The following is a 16,532-nucleotide window of genomic DNA, read 5'->3' as shown; positions in this document are numbered from 1 at the left end:
GCACTGCCGCTGGGTGCCTGCACAGGCCTCAGTTTTACAGACAGTGCCTTTCCGGACTCGCTCCAGGAAGATCCCAGGAACGATCTAAGGGTGGGCTGGAGCGATAGCACAGCGGGGAGGGCGTTTGCCTTGCACGCGGAAAACCTGGGCTCGATCCCCAGCATCCCATAGGGTACCCCGAGCACTGGACAGGAGTAATTCCTGAGTGCAGAGCCAGGAGTCACCCCTGAGCATCACCGGGTGTGACCCATAGAGCAAAGGTAAACAGAAGGCCCTAAGGGACCGTCATCGACCCCTTGGAGTCGTTCCCGCGGCAGAGGGACAAGCTCTTCCTGACCGCCGAGCGCCACGCGGTGAGAAGCTCAGGAACGTGGACCCTGAAAACCGGCCCTGGCAGTGCCACCGTGATCACCGACCTGGGAACGTGCGGCAGGACCGTGACAGTCCCCTGGCTGGGAACACGCCCCACGGAGACGGCTGCAGTGTGGACGGGGGAGGGAGGCCGCCGGCCGGCAGACGCTGCTCAAACAAGAGGTCGAAGCTCACAGAGCCGGGGCTGACCTCGGGCGCCCGGAGCCCCCACACCGGGGTCCCCCCCGGGCAAACAGCAGCGAGCCCAGGGCGGGCACGTGTCCGTCGCCAGAGCGCGCCCTGTGCTTGTCAGAAACGTCACAGTCTCGCCAGGAGCACAGGCAAGGGCTGGGGCACCTCCTCTCCCCACCCCTGCAGGGTTCCCCAGCACCGCCGTGAGGGACCCCACAGCACAGAGCCGGGAGCAAGCCCTGAGCCCCCCGGGGCAGGGGCCCTCCCACAAAATCAGCACAGTCCAGGCTGGGGCCACAGCACAGCGGGGAGGCCTTGGCCTTGCACTTGACCGAGCAGGGTCAAGCCCAGGCACCGCGTGTGGCCCCCAGCACTGCCACGAGAGATCCCTGAGCACTGGGCCAGGAGTAAGCCACGAGCACCTCCAGGTATATCCCCAAAACAGTGTGTGTGTGTGTGTGTGTGTGTGTGTGTCTGTTTCTGTGTGTGTGTCTGTGTGTGTAGCATGGCACATTTCCTGATTCTGGTCATTGAACTGTGCCTCTAGATTCTGGTCTTGAAGACACGCATGCTTAGGCTGGGGCCAGGCGCAGTCGGGAGCAGAGTACCTGCACTGCAGGTGTGAGTGCCTGGACATCCACAGACACACACAGACACACATATACACAGTCACATCCACAGACACACACAGACACACAGTCACATCCACACACAGACACACAGTCACATCCACAGACACACACAGACACACAGTCACATCCACACACAGACACACAGTCACATCCACAGACACACACACAGCCACATCCACAGACACACACAGACACACAGTCACATCCACACACAGACACACAGTCACATCCACAGACACACACAGACACACAGTCACATCCACAGACACACATATACACAGTCACATCCACAGACACACACAGACACAGTCACATCCACACACAGACACACAGTCACATCCACAGACACACACACAGCCACATACACAGATACACAGTCACAACAGTCATATACACACACACACAGTCACACACACAGACACATACAGACACACACAGTCACATCATAGACACACACAGACACACAGACGTTTAAAATAATTAGCTGTGAAAGTACCTCATGCTCACGACTTTCAAATGCTTCTGAGAAAAACACATGCAATAGCACAGCGAGGAGGTTGTTTGCCTTGCAAGTGGCCGACCCGGGTTCGATTCCCAGCATCCCATATGGTCCCCCGAGCACCGCCAGGGGTAATTCCTGAGTGCAGAGCCAGGAGTAACCCCTGCGCATCGCCGGGTGAGACCCAAAAAGAAAAAAAAAAACAACTATTCTTATTATTTTACAATGACAGCTTAATCTTGGCTTTACTTCCCTGTCTCCTTTCGTTGCGTGGTTGTTGTTGTTGTTGTAATGCCTGAGGGTCGTGGCGCCCACTGGACGCTGCTCTTGTCTCTCCGTCTGTGCTGTCTCACACACTTGCCCCGGCTGAGGTGCTCACGTGACAGGGGTGCAGTGCCCACACCTCTGGGCTCACAGAGGCTGCCCTTCCTGGCTGCTGGTGCAAATATGCGCGCGCACACACACGGACACACACACACACACACACACCCTTCTACAACTTCCCGCCCGCGGGGGGTACACCCCCTTTGTGTGGCGCTTCCTCACACTTGGCGACAGTGGCCAGACGGCACCTGTGATGCGGGGACTGTAGAACTGCAGGGATGGCGCTTGCCCATGAGGGACCCCCGGGGTTTGGCCTCAGGACCTTACACCTGAAAGGCCTGAGCTATTCCGGGGGGCCGGGGGGCTGCCTCTTCCTTTCAATTCGCTGTAAGCCCTGTCCGGTTCCTGTAGGCAGATAACAGTAGGAAGAGCACGTCTGTCTGTCTGTCTGTCTGTCTGTCTGTGCCCGCCTCTCTTCTCCCCACAGAAGGGAGCGTCCCGAGCGGCGGAGCTGGGCTGCCCCCACAGAAGGGACGTCCTCGTGCTTTTCCCTGCAGTGCTGGGACCAGCCCAGGCTCCTGCAGGCCCTCTCGCTTTTAGTCCTCCCCGTTCAGAGTCTGGTCACCAGGCGCCACCGCCCGGGGCTGGAGCCCCGCCCTGGGCCCACATTCCCTCTGGCTGTCCCCCGTTCCCTAAGGGGCAACGCCTCCACTCTCGGCCGGGGGTCCCGCTGCACCTCCACTTTCCCAAGCCCAGACTCGGGCCCCCCCAGCCTCTGCCCTGGCTCTGGGGTCCCCCTGCCTCCCTGGCCTTTCCCAGGGCCAGGCCTGCTCCTCGCAGCCTGGAAGCGGCTGTACTTCCTCCCCCACGGGGTCACAGGGTCGCTCCCTCCCTCAGGTCGCAGCTGGAAGGTCACCCTGGCCTTCTCTGGGGGCGCCTCCTCCAAGCCCCGCTTGGCAGCGTCCCCGCGAGAGAGCAGCTCACGTATGTCATCGGCTGGTGTGTTTTCTGCCTCCTCCCAAGGGGACACCCCTGCTCTCGGACCCAGAACACAGGGCCCGGCACCCCCCCCCCGCCCCACCCCTCACTCTGCTGCAATGAACGCCCCTTTGGCACTCCAGCCACCCCATCATACAGAGGGGGGCGGGGGGGGCAGCCTGGCTCCAGGTACCCTGCGGGAGTCGGGGCTCGGCCCGCTGCACCCCTCCCCGAAGGATCGTGTGGACTCGCTGGCCAGGGCAGCCCTGCAGCCTCGCGGTGCCCAGCCCCCCCCCCGCCCCCGCCCCCACCAGCTCCCTAACTTCCCTTCAGGGAGGCCGGCTACAATTTGGCAATTGTTCGAGAACTTTTTTTTTTTTTTCTTTGGGGAGGAAAGCTGTAAGTCATTAAAGACTGCTCGGGGCCTGCGGGTCACCATTTCCTGTTTAGAAGAATCATCTCTCCTCGGGAACAGGAGGCCGGGAACAGGAGGCCGGCCGACTGCGCCGGGAGCCCGCGCCTGCTCGCCGCGGCAGGAAACTGGCATCTCGGCGCTTTTGTGCTCGGAAAGGACAAGCCTTGCTCTCCTGGCCCCCGAGGGCCCCCGGGGTGAGGTCAGCGAGCCCGCTGGCCAGCTGAGAGGGAGCCATCCAGCCCAGGACGCGGGCCGGCCAGCCTTCCCCGTCCTGTCCTGGGAGCAGGAAGCCCGGTGCCCCGGCCCTTTGGCCTGGCTCCTCACCCCCCTGGCTCCCGCCAGCTTCCTCGCATCAAAGGCCATTTGGTACCCAGCGGCCAGACGGAGGTGCGGGCTCGGCCGGGAGGGCCGCAGCAGCCCAGACCCTTGGAAACAGGAAGGATATCCTCTGTCCTCGGTGCTCGGTCCTGGTCCCCTGCACATTCCTCCCCCTGGCCCCGCCCTGCAGTGCTGGGCAGAGCCTGTCGGGCTGATAAGACCCAGGAAACCTGGGGCCCTGGTCAGTTTCAAACTGCAGGAATGATCAGCAGGACGGGCCCAGTGCTGGCCCTCTGGGACTCCCCACGTCACAACCAACACCCAGATTCTCTTGCAAACTGCACCCCCCCGCGATCCACGTATTAGGCCAAATGCTGTCAAGGCCTGTCCCGTCCTCCTTACTGGCAAACTCCACCCTGCTTTTTTTTTTTTGGTGGGACTCACTTAGCAAGTGCTCAGGGGACCATGTGAAATGTCAGCTAAGCAAACCCGGTCGGGCGCATGCAAGGCAGATGCCTTCTCCCCTCGCCCTTGAAAGCCCCGTGGCACCGGGCATGAGCTCCAGGCATGAGCAAACCCGAGAGACCCTCCCACAAACTTGAGAAGACCCGCTCCTCTATAAATTAGCCACTTTATTGAATATCAATAAACTGTACTTAACTATACAAAAGGTTTCTGAGTACAAAATGTTGCTTGCAATATAAATACCAGTGTACCTTTAAAAATGTAAACATCGCTCCCAGGCCCAGCTGTCGGGGCCCCGAAATAGTTCTGGGAGACACAGCGGGCTGTGGGCCTCCCCCCCCCAACACAGTCACACTCTCTCACACACACACACACACTCACGCTCACACACGCTTCCCAGGAAACAGGTGCCGCGGCTGGGACAAAAGGGGCTGAGAGCTGCCGGGCCGGGGGGCGTCCAGGAGTCCAGGCAAGGCGCATCTTGTGTCAGGGACCACCCTGCAGGCTCCGGGAGGTCCCCAAGTCAGTTCCGCCTCTTGGGGGGTGGCAGGATACCCCCCACCCCGTGTGGGGCGGGGCCTCCTGAGCGTCTCTGCCTCTGCCCTGCAGCTCAGAGCAGCCGTATCCAAGCCTCCTTGGATACACACACACGGCAGAAAGGCCACCGCAGGGCCACCAGAGCAGGGGTGGCCCGGGAGGGGTGTCCCCTGCGAGTCGCTCTCCCATCCGCCGTCCAGAAACGTCCAGGGAAGTGCTGAGCCCGCGGAGGCGCCCGGCAGAGGCCAGGGGAAGTGGCCCTCAGCTGCGGGGGTCGACGTCCGAGGGTCCTTCCTTCTGGCACCGGCGGGGGTGGGGGGCTGTCTCGGGGTCAGCGGGGGCCCCCCGCGCAGCCCGACTCCTGGTGCTTGTGCAGCAGGGACATGCGGGAGAAGGTGCGTGCGCACGCGGGGCACTGGTACTTCTTGACGTCCGAGTGCGTCTGCAGGTGGGCCCGCAGGTTGGAGCGGTCGGCGAAGGCGCGGCTACAGTGGGTGCAGGAGAACGGCTTCTCACCTGGGGGGAGTGGGCACGTGAGCCGGGGGGGCAGGGCCGAGGTGGCACCCCCACCCTGACCCCCGAGGGCACCCCCAACCCGGCTGTGGCAAGCCCGCCCACGGGGACCCAGCACCTGGCAGCCACCTGAGCGAGCCCCTCGGCCGACAGCCACTGAGGGGCGACAGGGGCTGTGCGAGGGGAGAGGCCAAGCCCTGCCGGACCAACCCAGAGACGAGAAGCTGAGGCTCAGAGACGCCCAGCACGGGCCCAGGGCTGGGCAGCTGCTCCTCCTGGCACCTGATGGCCCACAGCTGGGTGGGCGCGTCTCTCCCTCCCCCACCCCATAGCCGAGGCCACGCCCCCAGCTGCAGCGCCCTCAGTCACAGCCCTCCCGGCCCACGTCAGTCTCCTGCTCAGGTACGGGCTTCTCCCTGGCCCATCACCTGTGCCCTCACGCTGGCCACCTGCCGGGCCCAGCTGGGTGGGGAGGGCCGGCTGGGGACGCGAGACACGCTGACCCGTGTTCGAGGGAGGCAGGAGGGAGTCCTGCAGGACCCCTGTCACCACCAGAGGTGCCAGCATCACCCCAGGATGACGACAGACAGTTGTGCCGGGGGGCTGGGGAGGCGGTGTTGAGGGCAGGGCGCCCGCCTTGCACACGGCCGACCCCTGTTCAATCCCGATCCCCGAGGAGGCAGCCCTGAGCACCACGGGGTGCAGCAATCCTCCCCCAAAGGATAAAACACTAGTTTAAATAAAAGGTGTGGGGGCACACACAGCATTGGCCAAGAACAGTCGTACTGCCCCCACTGAGCGTTTCCCAAGCTCCTACTTGTCACCAGCACGTTGCTGGGACGGGGGGCATCTGCCCGCAGATACTGGGCTCCAGCCCGCTGCAGCGTGCCAGGCCCGGGGGGCCCAAAGGGACTTGACCCAGAGCGACCGACCAGTGGCCTGGGCCCCCTCCTCAGCTCTCCAGCCCTGAGGGGCTCTTCCTCACACCCACCCGGCCCCGCCGCGGCACCCCGGAAACAGGCGACCACCCCCAAACATCTCAGCGGGGGCTCGAGAGTGGCCTCCCTTCTCCGTGCCTCAGTTTCCTCATCTGAGAACAGGGCCAGGGGGACTCCCTCATACCCCCGGGGCCCGGTGGCCCACAGCACAGAGGCCTGAACAAAAGGGGGGCGGCTCCCGCCGGGGCAGCCGTCCTCACGGTGTGAAATCGGCACCAGGCCGGCGGGGACAAAGGCCGCCGAGGGGGACACTGTACATGCGATACCCCCCGGATTAGAGGGGCCAGCAGCTGCGGCCCGGAACAGGTGCTGGGCACCGCTGCCTGTGCACCTGCCCTGCCCCCCCCCACAGGCCTCCATCAAGGCTCACAAAAGGCGTGATGAGGCCGGCGATGTGCATTTCAACAGCCCCATTGTGCCCGCCTGGCTGGGAGGGCCCAGGAGCACCCTAGCCCGCTGACAGAGCCGCACAGCTGGGCAGGCCCCGCCGGGCGGTGGGTCCTGGATGCGTCCCGCGTGAAGCATCTCTGCAGGGCCGGCCAAGAAGGCCGCGGGTGCCCCAGAGGCTCTCGGCACTGGGGCTCAGGTGAGCCCGGGGCTAGGAACCCCCCCCCCCAAAGCCAGCTGGGAACCTTCTTGAACCCGGAACTTTCTACCTCCCTGACCACTCTGGTCCCCTCTCACTGACGGACACATGTAGGGAAGCTCAGGGCGGAGGAGGCGTCCCTGAGGCCCCTGGCTGGGCTCCTTCTGTAGGGCGGCTGCTCCCAACACACACACACACACACACACACACACACACACACACACGGAGGGGAGAACAGCGGCCCTGAGACCCAACACACACACTCACACAACTGGGGGAGGGGAGAGCAGTGGCCCTGAGACCCGAGACCCAACACACACACACACACACACACACACACTCACACAACTGGGGGAGGGGAGAGCAGCGGCCCTGAGACCAGCCAATCCATTCCCAAAAAGGGATTAAGAAGAAGACACAAAATCCAAGCAGTCCAGAAAACACTTGAAATCTTAACCCACCCTGTTCTCCAGACACAGCCCTGAGGCCCAGAGAGGCCGGCCCACCTGCCCGGAGTCACACAGCATGCACTTCGCAGGACACGCCCCCTCGTTTCCCCTCAGGACAAGCATCTCGCCAGGTGCTTCGTGTCTGTGTCCCTCACTTGACCCTCACGGAAACCCCACGAGGGGGCCTTAAGTTCGTTGTGCAGGTGAGGAAACGAGGGCTTGGCCCCCAGCCCCAGAGCACCGGGAGCCAGATGGGGAGGGGTTGGCCGCCACACCCGCCTGGGGCGGGGGCTTCACACCTGGTCCCAACAGGAAGGCACCTTCTCCTCCTCTCGCACCTTCTCTCCCACCTCCACCCATTTGGCTGCGGAGCTGAGGCTCAAAGGACCCCGTCAGGTCCCCCCCCAGGCTGGGCTGCTCCCCGGCAGGAACACCCCCCCCTCCACTTCCGCCCCCCGCCCCCGGGAGGTCCCCGCTCACCTGTGTGCGTGCGGACATGGCCCTGCAGGAGCCAGGGCCGGGAGAAGGCCTTCCCGCAGGTGTCGCACACGCAGGGCAGCGTGTGGCTGCGGATGTGCATCTTGAGCGCGCCCAGGCTGACGTACTCCTTGGTGCAGTACTTGCAGTTGAAGGCCTTGCGGGCCTGGGGGTCCTTGGCCAGGGCCAGCCCGCTCAGCTGCTTGGGCAGCGGGCCCAGGCCCGGGAAGGCGGCGTAGCCCTCGGCCTCCAGGGAGGAGGCGGAGGTGGAGGAGAAGGACGAGGGGGCCGGCGAGGGCGGGCTGGGGGGCTGCGAGCCCTTCCCGCTGTCCTCGTCCGACAGCGAGGTCAGCTCGGCCGCCTGGGGCAGGTCCGAGGGCAGCAGCGCCGCCCAGCTCGGCGGCGGCGCCCGCGGTGCCAGCAGGGAGTCCCAGATGAGCGTGGGCAGGGAGGCCGTGGGGTTGAGGACCTCCGGGGGCGGGATGGCCGCCAGCAGGTGGGCCTGGTCGTAGGGCTGCTGGAAGGTCAGCTCTGCGGGAGGGGGCGCGGGAGGGCAGGGTCAGCGCGGCGCTCCTCCCCGGCCGCAACGCGGCCCCGAGACCCGGGGCCGGCGGGCAGGGGAGCGGCTGACAGGTCCCCTCCCGCGGGGGGCCCACGTGCGGCCCCGAGCCCGGGGGGTCCTGCTCCCAGGCGCCCCAGCAAGCGCCCCCCTCGTCCCCCCCACCAGCCGCCCGACCCCTCCCCCAAGCCCCCTGGACTCCGGACTCTCCCCAGGCGCGGGCCGCGGCTCGCCCCGGGCTCCCCGCGCCCCGCTCGGCCCCTCCAGGCGCTCGGGCGCGTGCTCGGGGGTCACCTGCCCCCACGCGCGCCCGTGCGGCCCCCGCCCGCGGCCCCCCCGTCCCGTCCCCCGGGGGTCTCTCTCCCTCCGGCCGGCCCCCGCCCGGTCCCCGGCCGCCCCCGGGGGGTCCACCCGCCCCGCACCCCGCCGCCCCCTCACCTGGGCAGGAGTCGTGCAGCTCGCTGTAGTTGGGCCTCCGGCGGGGACAGGACGACTTCCGAACCAGGAAGGAGCGAGGCATGGTGTCCGGGGCAGCCGGGGGGCAGCGGGGCGCGCCGGAGGAGCAGGAGGGTCCACCCGCGAGGCCGTGCAGGACCGCTGTGAGTGGAGCCGCCCCGCCAACTCCTTTAAATACGCCAGCACGGGGAAGGGCGGGGCGGCCGGGGCCCCGCCCCGCCCCCGCCTCCCCGCCAATCGCAGCGGGCCGCTCGAGGAGGCCCCGCCCCGCCGCCGCCGCCGCGCCAATCGCAGCGGGCCGCCCGCGGAGGCCACGCCCCAAGCAGGTGCGCCGGGGGTGGCGGGACCCGCGCCGCGTGGCGCTACGAGCCGGGCGTGGGCTGCCTGGAGGCGACGGGCTGCGGGGCTGGGTGGGGCACGGGGCACCCACGGAAGGACCCACCCGAGCTCGCGCTGCACCTCCCGCTGCCCGCCGGGCGCCCCCTCGTGCCGCGCGTCCGGGCACCTGACTTTCCGAAAACGCCTCCGCCTCCGGCCTGGGGAGGGGACGGAGGAAATTTCCTGCCTCCGCCGGTCCGGCCAGCAGCGTGGGGTCCGCGGGGGACCCCCGGGACCGGGCCGCTGGCAGAGGAGGCGCATCTAGCGACGTGCGACGTCCTTTGCATCGGTTCGCTGCGCGCCCGCGGCACCGAGCACTGTTCCCGGAGCTGGGCTGCACCTGGAACCGGACGCGCGGGGTCTCGCCCCAAGGGCGCTCCGCCCCGTGCCGAAGTGAGACGCGCCAAATGGTTACAATGCAAAGGGAGCTTGGCTGGGGGACGGACACCGGGCAGGGACAGGCCAGGGCCGGGCCAGGGGCCACTGCCCCGAGAAGGGAGGACACTGCAGGGCACAGGACTTCGTGCGTCCGCGCAGCTGCCGCGGCTGGGGGCGGGGTGGGCAGGCCGGGAGTGACATCTGACCTGCAGGTCAGCGCCTGGAGGAGTTTGGACTTTGCCCGGGGGCACGGGGGAGCCGGGAAGGGCCTTCAGCTGCGCAGGGACCTGTTTCAATCGGCTGCGGGAGGTCACGCCGGGCAGGTGGGAGCGCGGCCGAGAGGGCGGGCGAGGGGTGCCCGCACCTGCCCGGGGCCGTCGCTCCCGCTTCTAGCCTAGACGGGACCCTGTTCCCGCCCTCAGCTCTCACGGAGACACACCTGGGCTGGGGTGGGGACAGAGGCCGAGAAATAAAGGCGCAGGGCCCAGCCCACCTGTGAGGTGAGGACTGGCACCCCTGTGCCCCCCACTCAGGCTCACCCCTAGAATGCAGGCAGGGACAGCCAAGTCCCCAGTGCCCCCCCCTTTTTCCCGCCTCACCCACCAAAAGCCAAATCCCCCCCTTGACCCTCTTCTGCGCTGTGGGAGCCCCTCACCCCGCTGCTCTCGGAACCCCAGCGCCCCTCTCCCACCTCCTGACCTGGGCGCGGGCCGCCAGCCTCCCTCCCCGCCCCCCTCTCCCCGCAGAGGGTCACCTGGCCGGTTCCCTTTCGTCTTTGCCATTTAACTGTGGCGGCCGCTCAGCCTCGTTAGTGAAGAGAGAAATGCAAATGAAGGCTTGGGTGAGATGCGACTTCACAGCCACCAGAAGGACAACAAGCAAACATTTGGTCCGAGTTGATAGAAGTGTGAGGGCGGGCGCAGGGCTGCGTCCCCGGCTGGTGGAGCAGCGGGTGCTGGAAGTGACAGGTGACTCACCTCTCAGGCCGGCCGCTTCCCAGGGGTTCCCAGACACAGCCACTACCATAGGCTCCCCCAGGAACCCCGGCCCCAGCCCCGCCCTCACAGACAGCCTGATGGGATTATTCTGGGTGGGTCCCGAGTATTAGCATTCCGGTCCCCAAATCAACCCCCAGGTGATTCCTGCCCAGCCCCGGCCCGGCCCGGAAGAAGCTGGCACCCTCCTTCCTGATAGCAAAAACCAAGCTGGAAGCAACCCAGAAGTTTAACCGAGTGGCCCAGAGGTGGAGGGTGGGGTGTAATGTGGCATTAGAAATCCACGCAGCCTCTGAGATCATGGGGTGGTGGAGCAGTGGCCCCTGGGCACTGCCAGATGTGCCCGTCAGGTCACAGACATGGTTACATGGAGCCAATGGCAGAAAAACAAAACCCTGTGTTGTTTGGGGCTGTAGGTGAGAGCGGCAGAATGATAGCCAAACGAAGAAATGTTTAATGCTGAATTCTGGGCTGAAGCGATAGCACAGCGGGGAGGGCATTTGCCTTGCGTGTGGCCGAATCTGGTTCGATCCCCGGCATCCCATAGGGTACCCCCGAACACCACCAGGAGTAATTCCTGAGCGCAGAGCCAGGACTAGCCCCTGAGCATTGACAGGTGTGACCCAAAAAGCAAAAAAATAACCAAATAAATACAAATAAATTCAGAGGGTGGTGTTCACTGGCTGCCAGAGGAATGGCCTCAGGTTCTTGGTAACTGTTTCCTACGAGTTCTTAGTAACTGTTTCTTCAGTTGTAGGTGTTCAGAGTAATGAACAAATGAAATACTTCTGGTCCGAATGAGGTCATTGTATCACTGTCATCCTGTTGTTCATAGATTTGCTCCAGCAGGTGCCAGTAACGTCTCCATTCGTCCCTGTCGCCTGCGTGCTAGAATGAGATACCTCACCTAAAATGAAACTCGACAGACTGACGAGACAGTACCCGAGTGAAGGTGCTTGCTTCGCGTGCGGCCCATCCTAGTTTGAACCTCCCCGTGATCCATGAGCTCAACCATGGGTGACCTAAACCCCCCCCAAAATCAGTAAAACTTACGTCCCCACCTCCAGGTAGCTTTTCCAGACCACCCTAGGGGAAGAAGACCCCACCCTTGCCTCCCGGTGCCCACCTCCTACTGCGCTCATGCAGGCAGGGCCTGTTTTGTTTTGCTTGGGGGCCATGCCCAGCGGTGCTCAGGGATCACTCCTGGCAGGGCTGGGAGGACCCCATGTGGTGCCGGGGATGGAACCCAGGTCAGCCCTGTACAGTGCTCCCGCACTCAGCTCTGCTTCCCAGGAGACACTTAAGCCAGTCGCCTCCACCTACCTCTAACTCGCTCACCCTGGCACGGTTTCACCCTTCCGAGCCTCAGTTTCCCTGAGGTGGTCCAGAGGCCACTGACCATCATGGCTTGGGCTCTGAGCGTCCACTTTCCTCGGGGCTGGGGTGGTTCTCGGCCCCTGCCCACTGCGCCTGGAGAGGGTTTCTCAGTCCTGGGGGCGCGGTGGCGAGGGGCGCAGGGCAGGGAAGACGCGGGACGCTCAGGGGAGGCGCCTCCCACTTCCCCAGTGCGCTCCTCCGGCGCCCTCTGCTGGCCAACGTGCCCTGCGTCTTGCGCAGGGTGGGGTGCTCGGGACTTTTGAGGGGTGAAAACTGGAATAAAGGATTTGTGGCGGAGGCTGGAGAGAGGGCAGCGGGGAGGGCGTTTGCCTTGAACGCGGCCGGCTGGGCTCGATCCCCGGCATCCCATAGACTCCCCTGAGCACCGCCAGGAGTGATTCCTGAGTGCAGAGCCAAGAGGAACCCTTGAGCATCGCCAGGTGTGACCCAAAAAGGAAAAAAACAAACAAAAACCAAAAACACCCCACCACCACCACCGCCAAAAAAAGAGAAAAAGGCCTTGACGGCATTTGGGCCTATCTGACACCTCCAGGAAGGGCCTCTGAAGAAAATATCATTTTCCACAGGTGTCTGTCCGCACCCCCCACCAATCTGGGCAGACAGCTCAGAGGGTTTGGGGCCGGCCTTGCACACGGATGACCCGGGTTCGATCCCTGGCACCACTACCTCCCTGGCCCAAAAACAAAGCAATTTTAATTTTTAGGGGGGGCACGGGGAGAGGAGGAATCACTCCTGGAAGGGATTTGGGGGCTACGGGGAGCCGGGGATTGAATCTAGGTTGGCCGCATCTGTGTACTAGCACTCTACCCCCTAAATCCAATTAAATGATCATTTAACAACTAACCCCTCCCCCAAAAAAGTCCGACTCCCTTTCAGTCACTTGCCTTGCACGAAGCTCACCCGGGTTCGAGTTCTAGTACCACATATGGTCTCCCGAGTTCCACTGAGAGTAACCCCTGGGCACCTTCATGTGTAGCCCCCCCCAAACCCCACAATTTCCTGTATCACTTTCTGGTCTTCCAGACGGACCCCTCAGGCCCACGGCGGTGTGGAGGACCCCGCCCTTCTCTGCCCAGGCCTTTACCCGCCTTTTTGCTGTGCAGCCCGATGGGCGGCTGGACCTTGGCTCCGGGTCATCACTCTCGGCCCCTTCAGGCTTTTGTGGGGCCGCGAACTTCTCACTAGGTGGGTGGGTGGTAACTTTTCTAACCAGGGGCCACTGGGTGGGCCTTCAGCGCAGATGTTAGAGTACAAACAGGTGGCAGCTTCAGAGAATGACAGGCACAATTTCTGCCGTCCAGACCCAGTGACCTAATGACAGAATGGGGAGGCGTTTGTCCGAGTGTCCTCCAAATAAGGTTAAACAAGTGACACTCGCACAGGCTGGGGGCCAGGCGCTTCTCTGAAGCCTTGAGACGCAGACTATTGTCCAACCTTTTATCTTTGTTCTCCTGATAAGGGGAACTGGGATGTCCCAATTACTATTTGCACTTCCCCGACAGGGGTGGGGAATCTTTACATACCCCACAGCCATTTCTGCTTCGTGCTCCAAAGAGTCCATCCACCAACCCCCTCTCTTCTTTTTTTTTTTTTTTTTGCTTTTTGGGTCACACCCAGCGTACTGGGGAGACCATATGGGATGCCGGGAATCGAACCTGGGTCGGCTGCGTGCAAGGCCAATGCCCTACCCGCTGTGCTATCACTCTGGTCCCCAGCCACCAACCCCTTTTTGCTTAGAGAACTTTTATCTCTGCATGCGACTACTGACCACTGGGATGGGACTGGCCATCGGGGAGGGGACAGCTCGGAGAGCCTTGGTCTTAAGACTTGTCTCTGGAAAGTTGCACGCACAGGTGGGCTCACCTGCCCTCGCCGTGATTTTGCGAACAAGCCCGCTGAAGTCTCACCCTCTGAGTCAGCCTGGGCCGCGCCCCAGCTCTCCCCCCCCAGGACAGAAATGTCTCTTGAGGGAAGCCGGGGCTGGCACGATGGCACAGCAGGGAGGGTGTCTGCCTTGCAGGAGACCCACCCGGCTTTGATCCGCAGCATCCCATGTGGTCCCTGAGCATGGCCAAGAGGAATTCCTGAGTGCAGAGCCAGGAGTAGCCCCTGAGCATTGCCGGGGGTGACCCCCAAAAAAGGGAGTGTGGCAGGGGAGCAGGGGTGAGGAATGCCAGGGAAGGTCAGGCAGCCTCACCCCTTCCCACCTGTGAGGCTCCCTTTGGGGCTCGGGGGAGCTTGGCAGTGCCGTCCCACCCGCCGTCCCTGGGGACTGATGTCCAGTTGTAGCAAGAGGCTAGGAAGGGTAGTTAGTGCTCAGTGCTGTAGCACTCGCCTCACCGTGTGCGCGCTGGGTTCCATCCCTGGCACGAGAAAGCGGAGTGCGGGGCACATGCGGCCCCTGTGCAAATGTGCTTGCACAGCTAATCCTTGGTGACCCCTTGGTAATGCCTGAGCCTCCTGGAGAGCGGAGAGCCGGGTGTGGCAGGTGCTGGCAGGGCGGGACTGTCTCTGGGAAGGGAGCTGGAGGGCTGCCTGGAGGTGGCAGGATATCCCTTTTTTTTTGGGGGGGGGCACACCTGGAGATGCTCAGGGCTGATCCTGGTTCTGCACTCAGGGAACACTCTCGGGGGTGCTCCAGGGGCCATATGGGATGTTGGGGATTGAACCCCGGTAAGTCACATGCAAGGCAAATGCTTTCCCCACGGTACCATCTCTCCTGTCCAGACGGGACATTCTTTACCTCGGAGGATGCTCCACGCAGTGCTCAGGAAGCCCAGAGGCCCCCTCCAGGAAGTTCCAGCCCATCAGGGGCCCCAGTCCACCCCGGAGGATCCAGCACCCGCTGGGCTCAGAGAACTCAGCGCCAAGCGGGGCTCAAACCAGGGTCCAGCACTTGCACGATCTAAGCCGTAACAGCTGCCCGTGCCAGCTCCCTGGCCCCATGGCCCGTGTTCTGATGTTCTGTTTGGGGGCCACACCCAGCAGTGCTCAGGGGCCATGCTCTATGCTCGGAGGTCACTCCTGGCAGTAGTGAGGGGACCACTTCGTGCCACGGGTCGAACGTGGCCCCCCGCGTGCGAAGCCCACCCACAGTCCATCGAGCTATTCCTCTGGCCCTTGATCTGATCATTTTTAAAATCACTGCCAGTACTAGCCGCCTTCGTTTCCTCCTTTGGCAGCTCTGGGGATTGAATTCAAGACATCACTTACACAGAGCATGTGTTTCCACACTAAGCCACATCCTCAGACTCTTTTTTTTTTTTTTTTTGCTTTTTGGGTCACACCCGGCGATGCTCAGGGGTGACTCCTGGCTCTGCACTCAGGAATTACTCCTGGCGGTGCTCGGGGGACCCTATGGGATGCCGGGGATTGAATCTGGGTCTGCCGTGTGCAAGGCAAATGCCCTCCCTGTTGTACTATCGCTCTGACCCTCCTCATTAATTTTTGTGGGGCCCCTAGAGCTGTTGGAGGGTACCAGAATTGCTCAGTGCTCAGTGCTCAGGGCCCCGTGCGTGTGTGGCACGAACTGCAGCCCTTAGAGTCACCTGCGCGGCCCCCTCCTCCTTTTTAATTGGTTTTATTTGGGGGCCACACCTGGAGATGCTCACTCAGGGCTCACTCCTGCTCTGTGCTCAGGGATCATGCCTGGGGAGCTCAGGGGAGTACAGGCCACGCCTGGGATCAAACCGGGGTCTGCCGCACGCAGGACGAGCACCTTAGCACCTAAATGACCTCTCTGCCCCCGCCCCCCACCCCACTCCTTTTAAACGGAGGAGCACAAGTGACTCTCTAAAAGACCAATGGGCAGCGCTATTACAGTGGCACGGCAGGTGGGTGGTGTGGCCTGCCCAGAGCACTCACTCGTCTTGCAAGTAGCAGGCCCTGGGTTTGATCTCCGGCACCATACGGGACCGGGACACCACTAGGAGTGAGCCCTTGAGCACTGTGCAGGAGTCGTCCCTGAGCACCACTGAATATGATTTAAAAAAAAATTTTTTTTTTTGCTTTTTTGGGTCACACCCGGCAATGCACAGGGGTTACTCCTGGCTCATGCACTCAGGAATTACCCCTGGCGGTGCTCGGGGGACCCTATGGGATGCTGGGAATCGAACCCAGGTTGGCCGTGTGCAAGACAAACGCCCTACCTGCTGTGCTATCACTTCAGCCCCTAAACTGTTCTTTTTCAGTTGAAATAAATTTGTTTTTGTGGTGGGGGTACACACCTGGCAATGCTCCAGGCTTACTTCTGGCTCTGCACCCAGGGGTCCCTCCTGGCAGGATCAGAAAACCCATAGCGGAGACTGGGGATTAAATCCTGGAGGGCTGCCTGTAGGCAAGTGCCCTTGTTTCGTTGTTCTGGCCCCCAGAGAAATTTATTTCTGCAGTGCAGGGCCGGCTGAAGGCTGCGTGGCTCAGCTCGCCCCGGCTGCAGTCTCGCAGGGAGGCTCCAGCCCACGCAGGTGTGCAGGTGAGGTCTGAGTGTCCCCAGCAGGTGTGGGTCCCCCGGCCTGCTGGCCCTCTGGAGCAGAGGTCGGCAACCCAGGCCCGGCCATACCACACCAGAGGTTTGTTTGTGGCCGAACCTTGAACCAAGCACGGCTCCCGCGGGCAAACATTTGCAATCACCCCGA

At 63.1% G+C, this 16,532-nt stretch overlaps 1 protein-coding gene across 1 annotated transcript; it reads right to left on the bottom strand.

Annotated features, from left to right (window-relative positions):
• Positions 1 to 4,324: 4,324 nt before the first annotated feature.
• SNAI1 (snail family transcriptional repressor 1) lies at positions 4,325 to 10,040 on the bottom strand. The gene is made up of 3 exons (XM_004618759.2): positions 8,732 to 10,040; positions 7,738 to 8,265; positions 4,325 to 5,227 (listed from the first exon to the last, which is right to left on the bottom strand). The coding sequence occupies exons 1-3, from the start codon at positions 8,811 to 8,813 to the stop codon at positions 5,043 to 5,045; spliced, it is 795 nt and encodes a 264-aa protein (XP_004618816.1). The 5' UTR covers positions 8,814 to 10,040; the 3' UTR covers positions 4,325 to 5,042.
• Positions 10,041 to 16,532: the final 6,492 nt, after the last annotated feature.

Source organism: Sorex araneus, chromosome 5 (assembly GCF_027595985.1).
Source record: "Sorex araneus isolate mSorAra2 chromosome 5, mSorAra2.pri, whole genome shotgun sequence".
NCBI lineage: Eukaryota > Metazoa > Chordata > Mammalia > Eulipotyphla > Soricidae > Sorex > Sorex araneus.
Note: the sequence above shows the minus strand (reverse complement) of the source record. Positions and strands in the feature narration are given on the sequence as shown.

Excerpts from the sequence above, each read along its gene's own strand:
- SNAI1 (XM_004618759.2), bottom strand. The coding sequence starts at position 8,813 with ATGCCTCGCTCCTTCCTGGTTCGGAAGTCGTCCTGTCCCCGCCGGAGG. Across the intron at positions 8,266-8,731 it reads GCTGCACGACTCCTGCCCAG|AGCTGACCTTCCAGCAGCCC; the intron begins GTGAGGGGGCGG and ends CCCCTCCCGCAG. Across the intron at positions 5,228-7,737 it reads CCATGTCCGCACGCACACAG|GTGAGAAGCCGTTCTCCTGC; the intron begins GTGAGCGGGGAC and ends CACTCCCCCCAG.